Source organism: Pyrgilauda ruficollis, unplaced genomic scaffold, assembly GCF_017590135.1.
Source record: "Pyrgilauda ruficollis isolate IOZ18807 unplaced genomic scaffold, ASM1759013v1 scaffold40, whole genome shotgun sequence".
NCBI lineage: Eukaryota > Metazoa > Chordata > Aves > Passeriformes > Passeridae > Pyrgilauda > Pyrgilauda ruficollis.
This window is the reverse complement of record NW_024525490.1, coordinates 5,026,102-5,040,218: the sequence shown is the minus strand read 5'-3', so window position 1 is coordinate 5,040,218 and position 14,117 is coordinate 5,026,102. Positions and strand designations below refer to the sequence as shown.

The following is a 14,117-nucleotide window of genomic DNA, read 5'->3' as shown; positions in this document are numbered from 1 at the left end:
CTGGACAGGTGGAGTCTCGGAGAGTGGAGTGGAGGGGGATAATCACATCCCTTGCCCTCCTGGCCACACTGCTTTTGATGCAGCCCAGGATGCAGTTGGCTTTCTGGGCTGGAAGTGCACATTGCCAGGTCATGTTAAGTTTCTCATCTATCAACATGAACAAGTCCTTCTCTGCAGGGCTGCTCTCAATCCCTTCTTCACCTAGTCTGAATTTGTGTCTCCACCCAAGATCTTGCCTGACCATAGCTTACAGGAAAAGGTGGGGATTTGGAGAGAGAGCCTTGATATTGCAGGGAACTCTGCTCAGCAATACCCAAAGCACTGGTGTGTTATCACCTTTCTGGCCACCATTGCAAAGCACAGCACTATGAGGGCTGCTATGGACGAAATGAACTCCTTCTCAGCCAGACCCAATAGGGCATTAGAGAAATATAATTAAATCAAGCATCTCACTTTCACAAGAAGAGAAAGGTTGAAGGGTAAAGAGACAGTAAGATAGAATGGTGGTGTTGTAATTAAAGTTTTATGAAAATCCCATGCGGAAGTATTCCAAGAGATTTCATCTTCTGCTGCAGAAGGCACATGTTTCTTGTATGTCCAGTGTCATATATGCCAGCTTCATATGTGTCTTACATATACTAGAGTACTTCCCATGTCAGTAGACACATAAATGGACATGCCTTACATTGAAGAGAGCATGGAGTCAGTGTCATAATAATAATAGCTGAATGTGTTTCACTGTCACTATATATTCAATTCAATATCTAGGGGTTATGTAAGGCACATGTACTAAAACAATAATATTTTATGAAAGATGATTTTGTTAAAATTTATGAAATTTCTCTAAATTTTAAACTGAAGAAGCCTTTGAAAAGGCTATTTATTTTATATGAAAATGCAAGTTAGCTGGAATTACAAGTCCAATGACAAACTGGAATTATTTAGGAAGAAAAGCACAGTTTGGGCATCTGACAGTAAAAGTGAAGCCTTTCAGCTATAGATGAATTTAAAACTTGAAACAACTGAGTATTTTACGTTCAAGTACAATATAACAAAATATTACAGTTGGCATAAATGTCTTCTTATGTTCTGGGATTTTCAGTCAGGTAAATATCTGTCGTGGCAAAAATCTCCTTTTCACTACTGTTTACATTTAACTAAATATTTATTTTATTCCCCCCTCCCACCCCCCACCCTAAAAAAACCCCAAACAAACACACAAAGTTTTGGCTTTTACAAGAAATCTGACAAAACAGACCCAAAAATCTCCATTCTAATTATTTTCTTTATTAAACGCAGTTTTGCATCCCCCCTATAGATCTGGCTTTTGTTTCATGAGCTGCTATGTTCATGGTTCAGCATTTTGCTTTATGTCTATTTAAACATAAGATGTCAGAATTAGAGTAAGAGCCACCCTCCATAACTTTAAGTTTCCTTTTAAATTAATGAAAAGAGATGGCCACATTTTTGGAGTACATATTTTATACCTCTGTTGTTAATTGGAATGAATAATTTTCATGCATTGCCTGTTTCTCTCCAGTGTCAATTAGATGGTGTTCAGACAAGTTGATAAAACTACATACCTGACTTCTAAGTGCCATTTACACCATCTGATTGCCAATCTCCCCATTATTATTTACTTTAAACATTTTGAGCAAAACAAGTGGGTGGAAATGGAGCTTAGTCCTTAAATATTTTGATTTAATTTAAATATAGAGGTGTTTGTGGTGAAAAAATATTTTTTTCTTGTTTGTTTTGCATAACTTATGCATGCAGTGGTGCATTCAGCTAAAATTTAACCCATAAGAAACAATGCCTCCTTTCTTGCTTACATCCTCTCCACTCCCATACACTGAGAAAATAAAATCCTGCTGGACTTGCCATCTCATTATGTTGTATTTTTAAATTTTTTTACTTGGTATGCGAGCATCCACTTTCTTTTTTAATTTTTTACTTGTTATATGAGCATCCACTCTCTTTTTGATAGTTGTTTTAATGACAAAGTCCTTTCTTAGTATAGCTTTCTGGACTTTTTTTGTGTACCTGAGGATAAAGTGATTTGTTTTCTTTCAGTATAAGAAAAAGATAGCTGTTTCTTTTGTAATTACTGTGTTAAATTAAAGCAAAGATGACATGTTTTAGAGGTGATTCATGTTTAAATGGAAACCTTTCTTCTAATATTTTACAGGGGGAGAAAGGAAACCAAGGTGACACTGGTATCCAGGTATATCAACTTTGTGTCTAAAGAAATCATCTGGCATTGCTATTTACACGAGTCTTAGGTATTAATTCAGATGGGGTTTTCTTAAGATTAAATTCCACAGAAGGGTAACTTGAATAGCAGCAGTAACTCTCCTTCAAGGAAATCTTCTGCATTTCTGGGGGCCTGAGCAGGCTGTTGGCATTTGGTGCAGAGCTGTGTGCTCCTAGCAGTGGTGCAGGCACAGGGTGCAGGTTGTGCCGCTGCCCCAGGGGCCTGGGGCACCACCCAGGACTGTCACAGATGTGCTCTGTCCCTGCCTGCAGGGCACTGCAGGATCACAGAAACACAGCAAAGTAACTCCACCTGGCCTCTGCCTACCTACTTTACTATTAGCATGTGGGATTTTTCTCCTTGCTGTTTAACATTATGGAAATACCTACAAGAAAAAGAAGAGTATTCTGTCATTACGTGGATCCTGGCTTGGTTCCTCTGTGTTCAGGGTAGAAATTTTATTCTTCACAGTTTGTGCTCTGATGTCTTTGAAGAGTAACTTTTCAGATTGATTTGTCCTGGTTTAGAATGCGTTTTTAGTATTTAGCTCCTTGTGTTATTTTTTTGATAGTTTAATTACATGTGCCAGATAAATTTATATTTTTATAAATGTGCTTCTTTTCTGAAGGGACTGAAAGGAGAAAAAGGAAGACAAGGAAATCCAGGCTTACAGGTACTGTTAAAACAATGATCCATTTCAAGAGAGCCATAGTGATCCTAGCTTAAGGCCATGATTCATATTTGTTTCTTAACACTTCTTCCATCACATATAGGTCTTTGCATCAGGTGAAATGCATTTATATGCAACATGATAACATAATGATATAAATTTGCCTCTTAAACACTCTTAGTATTTTTAAAATAACAAATATAACACATAGAGAGGAGATGGAGCAACACTTGTCTCAGCTGTGCACGCTTGAAGGATGAGGGGAAATGCACATGAATTGGAACACAGGAACTTGATATACAGGAAAAACATTTTGCTTTGAGGGTGGTTAAACACTAGAGCAGGTTGCTTACAGATTTTGTGGCAAAACCTGTCTGGACAGCATGTTGAGTTGATCAAGCTGCATCTGTTCTGCCAAGGAAGTTGAATCCAAGGAGGTCACTTCCAACCTACATCTTTCTGTGTTCTGTGATAGTATGTCTTGAGAAACAGGCCATAAGCGCATTTCTTTTATTATTGCAGCAAAGCCTTAATGATAGAATATTTTTATAAAATAGTTATAAGTAATATAAAATGCAGGTAACAGCAAATAGTGGCTTTTGTGTAAAGGTTATAAGAGTGATAGTTGAGATGTTAAGATTTTGCATGCACCATGCCTACACTTTCATACAGTTCATTACCTCCTAGACTATACTGGGAGTCATTATTGACATCTTCTGTGCTCATAAATTACAGATGTTTCCTGTTTCAGCTGTAAACCAGTGAGATCCATTTGTTTCTCTTTAACTCTAGGCCAATGTATTCTGATTGTGTCATAGTTGGCGATCTTGTTATGCCGCAGAAAATAGCTGTTAGTATTTATAAATACTTGTTAACTGCATAATCTATGTCATGTCTAAACAGAGAAGTATTTTTTAGAGGTAGGTATCTAAAACTAGACTTGGAAGGAAGCCACGGTTGCTTTTTTCAGAATGACGCCATTGACACAGCTGCCCGTCTAGCCAGATGGACCCGATTCCCAGGGATTCTGGGCAGGAGATCTAGACTGCATGTTAGTTAACACTCAGAGATATGTAGGATGAAAATAGTTCATTATTAAACCTGACCACATTTTTCAATAAGGAAATACTTTTTAGTTTAAACTAAAAGACGAGTCATTGACTTAACCAAATATAATGTCCTAGACTGACATTTTACAATTTAAACTTTCTGTTTAATTTTTTTTTTTTTTGCAAATAATGGACAATTTTTTAATATCTTTATTATTTTACTCATAAGGGAAAATAAAGTGATAGTGAAAGAAAACTTTTTTCCCCAGATAGAATGATGCAACTGAATTGCTGTTGCTTGCTTTCTTTCTTTTTGGAGAAAGCTGAAATAATAATACAGACTAAGTCTAAAATTGTTTCCCGTGCTTATCTGGTTTGGTCAGGAACCAAAAAAATCAGTCCTTTAGTAGACAACACAAGACCTTTCCAAGAATTCTCAGGACTCCATGGCACAATACATATTTCCTTGTCCACAAGAGTGAATCAGAAAAGTGAACTGCCATCTTGCCGTGGGACGTAATGGTCACTAATGCCATTGAATCGCTTGGCAGAAATGGCACCAAAATAATTTGCTAGCATGCAAAATCTGCCTTACCATGGAGTCTATATTTCTAAGGCACTGAAATTAATTTCTGCCTAGTAAGATGGTATTAAACAGTTTGAATCAGGAGTTTACTTCCACTAGGACATATGCTATTTCTTTTGTAAAGTGAATAAGCTTTTGTCTTTGAAATCTATATTATGTTGATATGTTTATAATATGTGTGATATATTCCCAACTTATCTTCTAGGTACATGATATTAAAGGTAATACTGAACTGTTCATTCACCCTGATATAAATTTTTCCTAATTATATGCAGTTTTGTTTTTTGTACTATAACAATCAGAGAATCTTTACAAATTACCATTTGTGATTGATTACTGAAAACAAAGGATAAAAAATATTAATTTTTGATTCCAAGTAATTTGGCTCAACCTGCATTTTAAATTTCTTTTTCATCTTGTTTTTTAAAGGGAGTAGAAGGATTGAGGGGAGAACGAGGAGAGGTATGTATCTTTGCAATGATAAATATAGCGTTACAAAGTTATTCCATTTGTTTTTGCAAATTAGGTGATCTGTAAAATGTGTGTTTAGTCTTACTTCTGTACTCACATGTCTGGGAGAAATTGAAAAATATCAAAGAAGTATTAGTTCCAAAGAGACAGAATGAGATATACATGTCATTAAAAATTATTAAAGCCAAACATATACTTTAAGAGAATTGAAAAGCCAAGAAACCAGCCAACAAAAAAAGAAAGGATTGGTTGAATACAGGAAGTACCCAAAGAAAATAACTATAGAAAGAATAATTGTGTTGCATGTTGTTTGGTATGTAAAATATTGTATGTATGTAAAATATTAATTTTCTTGGCTATTATTTATTTATTTCAATATTTTGTAAAATCAGAGTATACACTTTCCCATTAATCAAATTCTTCTTCAAATTTATTTAGGTCTTGTTTGTTTAACCTTTTTCCTTTAAGCATTGTTGCATATCAATAGCTGGATACATTAGTTGGAAGTTCCATTCTGATGAAATTATTTTATCCATTTTAATATATAAGTTGTTTCATATGCTTCTGTGATTCTAGGAAATTCTTCATTTGTGGTTTGGCTTATAGGTGTTTTACTAAATTATTGCCAAAACTGGTAAAAGATTCCTTGTATGCTATTGAATTAATCTCCTTAAGTATTGTAAAACATGGCAATAAAATATTTCTACTGGAAATTCATTTAAATAATTTCTTCCTATGTATTAAGCTATAGCAATGTCATTGTGTTTACTTATCAAACCTACAAAATTAGTTTATTTTCAGTTTCTATAAAGTACGGGTTTTGTTAGACTCTGATTTCTAATAAGTTTCTTCCGCCTGTAAGTCTCAGCACTCACTGAGCTGTTTTCCTTCCTCTGCAATAGCAAAGGTCAGCAAACAAGGCCTCACATGGATGTGGCTGACCATTAAAACACCAAGATTTACTGCGGAAAATGTTCCCCCTTACAGTTTCAGTTGTTTCTTGGCAAGTTCTTCAGGCAGTTCTGCTGATGCTTCCAGCATTTTCTCCTGGTGTTTTTATGCTGGCTTCTTGCCTCTAATGTTGTTCTACAGTAGATGCTATTTCCTCAGTATTCTCTGGTTCTTAATGTCTTCTAGTCCCTCTAACATTTAGTTCAGATACCTCAGCTTCCAAGTCTTTTATGTAAATATAGTCCATAGAGGTAAAAGGAATTAAAATTAAAAAAAGAACCAAAAGAAAACCTCTCCTAGCTATAAGCCCAACATGATTTCAGATCTCAACACGTATAGTTTCTGGTATAGCCACAGGTAGCTACATAAGCACCGTGTGCTTATCTCTGATCCTTGCTGACTGTTTAAATGCAAAAAACACCTTGCAATTATGTACTAGAAATGAGCAAGTACAAATCTACATGAGGTAGCTAAGAGGATCCTTTCTCTGTTGACCACAACATTCAAGATGACAATATCAAGAAAATTAATTACAACTACAACTTTGGAAGAAGTTGTATCTGAATTAATGCATGACTTTTGAAGGTATGGAGAGCTGTTCAGGTCATGCCTCTGAACTGGCCACCCTTCCAGCAGTAATCTTAGGCACTTGACTGACATCTGTCACATTTTGTCTCATTTCTCTGTTTCTTTAAGAACCTGTCTGATTTTACAGCCTAGCTCATAAAACTGGTTAATCTGACATTGAATTTAAAGCTTGTTACCCTGTAGTTCCCAATTCATGTAGAGAATTCTGGGCATTGTTATTAACATAGACCAAGCCAGGAAACTTTGAAGTTTCTGATGTGAAGAATCTTGATAAGTAATATAGAAGATGTTACAAAGTAATATAAATACCATAATTTAAAATTCAGTGGAATCCTGTTGAGGCCATATGCATGAGTATTTCTTAAACTTCTATTATTTGCTTCAATAAGTTTGTCATACATAATAGTTGCATTCTCACAGTTCCATCTAAAATAGTTGGATGTGGAGAAAGAAAATTTTTCAGCAACTGATAATGTTATGCAGAAACTGTACAAACAAGGGAGGAAAAAGTACATAAGGGAGCAAGCGTAGTATACTGACTTTAATCTTGGGCACATACTGATATTTTGTTGGCTCCAGAGCAGGGAAAGAGTTCCACATGAACTATTCCAGTAGGTAATTCCATACATGGAACCATTGCTTTGGTGAAGATACATCAAAATATTTTTCAGCATTTTTTACCTTTTCCAGTGAAGCAAACAGACTACAGTTACTATCAATCAGATGGAAAAAAAGGAGCAAAAAAAAAATCCCTAACTGAAATAAAATTCTTTTTCCTTTGTCTTATACACTGCAGATATAAGGTAAAAGGTGTGAATATTATTGTAAGTTTCCAAGAACTTCAGTGGTGCCAGAAATTCACATCCAATTTTTCTGTCCTTCTAAGGCCAGAAAAACGTACTATAAAAAATTTTCTGATTCTGAGGAAAAAGTGAATAAAACCCTTCCTTCCATGTGTTAATAATGAATAGTAACATGGGTCCTGAAAGTTAAGAAAAGCTCATTTATTTCTAGTTCTCTTTGGTAATTTAATCTGAAACAGCTACTAAGGAATCTGAAAACTTCAATACATTTTAGTAGAATAGATCTCATCAATATCAAGTTAATTTTCATTGGCATCACATTAATTTGATGAAGAACTTCAATAAAGATTTCTTAGAATATGTTTGTTTGGTACTACCTACCTTCCAAATGATCTGTGAACATAAAATTGGCTTTTCATTGATTTTTCAATCCAGAAGGGTGCAAAAGGAGATCCAGGCATTCGAGGCATCAGTGGACAAAAAGGAGAATCTGGTGTCCAGGGTTTGATTGGACCTCCTGGCCTCAGAGGTCAGCCAGGAGATAGAGGACCCCCAGGACCACCTGGATCAGATGGAAAACCTGTATGTATAGGATTTCAAACTTTTCATTTTGGATACCTTAAAAACCAGAAAGAATTGCATGCTCTGTTCTCTGTTCAATTCAGGCACGAGAATTTTCAGAAGAGTTTATTCGACAGGTGTGTTCAGATGTACTGAGAAGTAAGTTGGAAAGCTTCTTTGCTGTTGTTTCCTTGTTGGAAGTTTTAAAGAAGTTTCCTGATAATTACAGAAATGCTTTTTTGAAAGCACGTTCCATACTGCCAATTTATTTGTTGCTTTCCTACACATGTGGAGGTATAATTCCATATCACAGGCTCCATACTTTACCATCTTGTTTCCTAAAATAATTATATTTTCTTGAGAGAGGGAACTGATTTTGTATTAGTGGTTGGGGGGCAATACTTCTATTGTTGCAGCACTTGAAGCAATTTTTTGTTTGAATTCTCCCAGCCCAGTTGCCTGCCATTCTCCAGAGTGGAAGACTACAAAACTGTAACCATTGTCAGTCCCAAAGTGCTCCCCCAGGACTTCCAGGGCCACCAGGTCCAAGAGGCCCTGAAGGCCCAAGAGGCTTTCCTGGTTTACCAGGGAATGATGGCATTCCAGGGCTGATGGGCATGCCAGGTCGCCCTGGGGCTCGTGGGACAAGAGGTACAGTGTGTGTGTGGCACAGTGCTAAAGGCCTTTATGCCTTGGGTTTCTGCTTCTGGTTTTGGATGGGATTAATGCAGGCTTGAGTAAGAGAATAGCTGGCTTGCTTGGCTGAAAGGAATTGTGACCATGGAGCAGTGTGGATGTTTCACCACCTTCAGGGAACACGTGACAGGAGACAGAATACAAGAACCAGCCAGACAGTTATTGTTCAGTTCTACTTCAGTCTACTATAAACTCTGTTCTGATCTTTTTAGAGAGTTCTTAGTCTCATGTAAATGTTTCTACCTGCATTTAGATTGTTTTTTTTAGCTCAAATATGCGTAGACATAAATTTCAAAGTATTTCCATGTCTTCTGATTTCTTTTCTTCCAAACTTGTTTGTTTCTGCTTTTTTAGGGAACAGTATTTGTTCACTGGCTACTTACTAGCTGTGCTGATTTTTGACATCCAACAACTTTCGTACTTCGTTTGCTTTCCTGACTTTTTGTCCTTTTGTTCTCTTTATCTCAAAAGAATTTTTGCTCCTTTCTTTATAAACATTCTGGATTCTTTTTAGGCAGGCTAAGGTTTATGCTTTCAGGTAACTCAGCTGTCCAAGCATTCCAGTTGATTTCTGTGATGTATTTGCAGGCATTATGTTAAGTATGCATATAGTCTGGAACTAGAGCAAGGGACTGGGTGGAGTCCATAATTTGGTAACTGGTAGCATCAAAATAATCAGGAAAGCTGTATAAAATAACAGCCAGTTAGTAATATGCCAATGGTAAGCAGACAAATGGTTGATAAATATTTACTTTCTTTGTGACTTGCTACCTGTGACCTAGCACACCAAATTAATGATGTATGTAATGATAATTTGCCTATAGTACTTTTATTTAATCTCCAACAGGAGAATTTGCCTTTGAAAGATTACATATTTTATTCAATAAATATTATCAAATGCTGATTTCTGACTTCATTGGATGAAAATGATGTGCAAAGATATGCATGTGTTTGCTAATTCACAGGGCTGCCAGGGAAGAATGGTGCAAAAGGCAACCAAGGAGTTGGTGTTCCTGGGATCCAAGGCCCCCCAGGGCCTCCAGGTGAGGGATGGTTCAGGTGTGCATATTCAGTGCATGCTAATAATTTTTTTAAGTGTGGTTTAGAAAAAATGTTGATGTAATTTGGAAAAAACTTACATACTTTTTACACTTCTTACTTACCAAATATATTTTAGGGTAATGCCTGTCACTTGCATTTACCTTATAAATTGCCATATAATACATTATTTAATATAAGACAGGTCCTGTAAGAGATTGCTATCTGAGACTGCTGTTTCTTGATAGATGGATCCTGGAGCCTGATATGATCATTTGACTTTTAAGCATTGCTTAATGAGGGAAAATATTCTTCATAACATTAGTGTATGCATATAAAATGTAAAGTTGGGCATTTAGAAGATGTATTAGGGCCCCATCCAAAGCCAGAGAAACAAATAGATTCTTGCCGTGGTGGTTCCAGATTATATGATAAAGTAGAATAGTGTACTAAAGCAGATTTTCATATTCTCCTTTAAAAGCTATCTTTATTTAAAGTGTTTTCCACGTGATTTAAAAAAATCATTATAAGAGATAATGTTGTTTATATAAATATATAAATAGTTTGTGACAAGAAGTGTCTTTTGCAGGAAATGAAGTTTTCTTTTTCTGCATACTTCACCAAAGAGTGGGGGTGTTGTGGGTTCATACTTCTTCTTTTTCATTTTAATAGTAATGCATTTATTTATTTATTGCATGTGTGTTATTAAGGTCCTGAAGGTCCACCAGGCATGAGTAAGGAAGGACGTCCTGGAGAGCGTGGGCAGCCTGGTAAAGATGGAGATCGTGGCACTCCAGGAATGCCAGGACCAGTTGGACCCCCTGGAATTTGTGACCCATCACTGTGTTTTAGTGTAATTGTGGGGAGAGATCCATTTAGAAAAGGACCAAATTATTAATTTGTGATATGATAATTTAGAGGAATATGTTATGGTGCTTATCTTTCATGGTCTTTCAAATCTCAGGAAGGTGACCAGCAATAATCCCATATGAAGGAACAAAAGTACCTCTGACATTAAAAGCATTATAAATAATAATCTCAAAGGTTGTACATTCCTTTAGACAAGAAACACCAAAACTCCAGAACTTTTTTTTATACCTTGCACTGGTTGAATCTCAAGTGTTTTTAAAGAGATTATCAGTTTTAATAGAAATAAAATTACCTGTAATATTTGGTATTTAGTATTTAAGCATCTTATCATTCTCCTTTTACCTCCTTTTACCAAAGAAAGTCCTTTGCAAAATTGCTGGAAACACCACTGGGAGCAGAATTAGGTCTTAAATGGCATTGGTCAGGTATAAATAACTGTGAAATTTTTCACATGCAGCCAACTTACACAGTATTTGATTTTGAAAGAATATGGCTGGCTTTGACTTCATATGTGTGCAAATTTCATTGCCTTATTTACATTTCATATGTCATTGCTCCAGACGTGAGTGAAAGCATGTTATCAGATTTTTATGAATTAAGACAGATACTTGGACTCATCACAGGAGAAATGCCACCTGTTTTCCCATGCAACTCTGCTTAAAACCGAGGTGAAATGCAGGGGTAGAACTACAGGTTCAAGGGCCAAGGTTTTATTGAAGATGGTACTGTCAACTACTAAATGTCAAAAGTTTCCATATGGGTGATTCAACCCATATGAAAATAGCATTAAAAATAAAAAAGAGCAAAAACCTGACATAGCTGGCTTTAGCTATGATTTGACAAAATTAAGGATTTTAAAATGTTTGCACAACCCCAATGTAACAGTTCTGTGTAATGAAGTAACAAGTTATATATCCTTTGCTGTTTCTGCTCAAGGACTGCGTTGTCAAATTGAAGAAGCAGGTTTACAAGGAAAAAGGTCTAACTGGTGGCTGACCAGCTGCAATGTTTGTTATGCTGTTTTCCTTTTCATTTTAAGCCAGCTGTGTGTAATTTTCATTGTATGCTTTGCTAATGAAGTTTATTGCTTGCTTTTACATAAAGAGCAAAGGCACAGTTCCCATGAGAATTTAAAATCCATTTCTTAAATTAAGGCAGAGTCCTGTATTAAGTTAATCCATGCTTCACAAGTCCCTTTTTCTAATTTGTTATTTTTCTGTTGTCCTGCTATCAGAGACTGTTAATATGATTGACATTCAAGGTAAAATAAAAGACACACTTTTCAATAAGATGTATGGTTGAGTGAATTATGAGTCTGAGAGGAGGCAAAACCAAGACCAACCAAACAAGCACAAGTCAGAAAGACCTCTGACTACAGTGAATACAAACAGAAGACCAGAGTTCCCTAATTGTAGAAAAATCCCATTAATTTTCAGCCAGTCTGATTGGTAGCTTTGTTTATTATTTCATTTGATCAAATTAACACATATATCACGCTTAAATTTTAAAAGTAGTGGCGGTTTTGTCACCCCATTAGTCCTACTGGGGGATTGTTTCTGAGTGAGTGACTGAGGATCTAGGAGTAATTTCCAGTTTGTATCTATTAATTGGCCCCCTCTTGTATTTTTTTATGTGTATGACCAATTTCTATTTGAGCTCAGCTTTGGTTTTCTGTCTGCATTTCTGTGCACTGTAGCAGTGCCCTTACAGTTCTTGACAGCTGTTTGTCTGCTTTTCCAACTCTGGAATGCTTCTCTTTTCAACAGACTTGGAAGCTCAAAGTTAAGCCAAGGTGGTCTCTTGCTCTGCCTACTTCTCTGTCTTTAAAGGAGATGAACTATTTTTGTGCTTCCAGGAAGAGAATTTTAGAAAAACTCCTAACATGTGCTAGCTCCTTTATCATTCATGGAAGCATCCCATAAAATCCTTCCCAATTTAGGTCTGAGTGAGCTGAAATTTTCTCTTCTAAAATTTAAAACATTTTTTCTAATACTAACCTTCAGTGTGCTCCAGTTCCTCCTGTTTGTTCCCCAGGCTGTGTGCACTGATATGCATACACTTGGGATGTTTGGTCTTCTGGCTGTCATCTTGTCAGGCTGCTAAGGAACATTTGCCTTAATTTTTTTTTTTTCCATGCAAATAAAAGAGATAGTTAGTTATCTTCTGCTCCTTCTGGTATCTAAAGTAGCTCAGTCTGGCCTAGCATGAGTATTTCTTTACAGTGCTACTCAAAGAGTACAATCTAAGCTAGCTACAGCTATAAAACAAAATCTCATGTTGGACCCATTTCATTTTGTGTAATAATATAGTAAGAAAGACTGAGTTAGTAAACTAAATAATTCGGAGGCTTCACTGAATGTAAAACCAAATTCAAAGCCTTGATCTGCAAAAGGGGGAGATTTGATGCTGAATCTATTTGATTGTCTACATTCCTGAGTTGTTTGGATGCTTTGAGCTTTAGTGCTACTGGATCGTTGGTATTTTGCTCTGAATTTGAGTCTGTGAAACTGTGGCATTTCTACAAAAAGGGATTTGGTTTTGACAAGCTGGTATTTTCCAGAAGACATGCTAGCCATCCAGTCTGTGCAGGTGCCTTTTAGCAAATGCTTAAATACATGAAGTCACTTTGGAAATGTAATTCTACATTATTAAATGCCCAGGAGCTCTATAGGAAGTAACTTGCATCCCAGTGAAATGCATATGTTATAGCGTAAGAACCTGTGATTTCAATTATAGCTCCTTAAAAGATTTCATCAAGCCAGAATTTAACAGACTTCATAATCATTCAATTTCCTGACTTCATTGGATATAGTGGGATTATACAGCAGTGTAGGTGTGTCCAAGATTGTATCTTGATTGGGTCTTTTAACTGAGTATATGAATATATTTCCAGATCTTAATTTGATTCTACAGTAAGAGGTTAAACAAATGGTATAAACTTGAGTATTATCAGATTAATGATCCACAGGAGAGAGACTTTTATTTACTGTTGATGCAAACTATATGAGGTTCTTGCAGATGTTAATCTTCAATCAGAAGCTGTGAATTAAAAAGATCACAGTGCAACATGTCACCATCTCTGATATTCTCTGGAAATAATTACTAGAAATTCTGCTAACTGTCATTTACTTACTTTCCTGATGATAGTCTTTAAAACTGGATCTTGGGCTAATTTTTAAGCAGAGGGCAAGATTAAAAAAAAGTCTGGATGTTTTTTTTGGTAGCATTTTGCTGTCTAACTTTGAGTTAAGAAATATGCTCTCTGGTTGTCTAGTGCCTGTTGGTGTCAGTAGAGGAACTATGATTCACTACACTAAATTTTTAATATGGCTTCAACGCATAATATCTCTGTGTGCATAAAATAGATTTAATATTTACCACTTTACTATGCTCATTGATTACTATTTTCTCTCAGTTTTTCAGGCATGTACTTGGACATAAAGATGCAGAGTAGAAAAGTATTACTGTGGGAACTGGATTTCTTAATGAAAGCCTAATGCTGTATGGATGGAGCTCAGCAATTTTCACCTCTGAAAATCATGATCTTAGAGAAGTTTGGAGTAAATACATATGGAGTGAT

At 36.0% G+C, this 14,117-nt stretch overlaps 1 protein-coding gene across 1 annotated transcript in view; it reads left to right on the top strand.

Annotated features, from left to right (window-relative positions):
• Nucleotides 1-11,898, top strand: part of COL21A1 (collagen type XXI alpha 1 chain) — a 90,757-nt gene extending 78,859 nt beyond the window's left edge. Inside the window, exons 23-30 of the mRNA XM_041477444.1 lie at nt 2,189-2,224; nt 2,883-2,927; nt 4,989-5,021; nt 7,808-7,954; nt 8,038-8,092; nt 8,384-8,584; nt 9,595-9,672; nt 10,378-11,898. Of these exons, the coding sequence (XP_041333378.1) occupies nt 2,189-2,224; nt 2,883-2,927; nt 4,989-5,021; nt 7,808-7,954; nt 8,038-8,092; nt 8,384-8,584; nt 9,595-9,672; nt 10,378-10,565 (783 nt within the window). The 3' untranslated portion in view covers nt 10,566-11,898. The remainder of the gene's footprint in view (nt 1-2,188; nt 2,225-2,882; nt 2,928-4,988; nt 5,022-7,807; nt 7,955-8,037; nt 8,093-8,383; nt 8,585-9,594; nt 9,673-10,377) is intronic.
• Nucleotides 11,899-14,117: the final 2,219 nt, after the last annotated feature.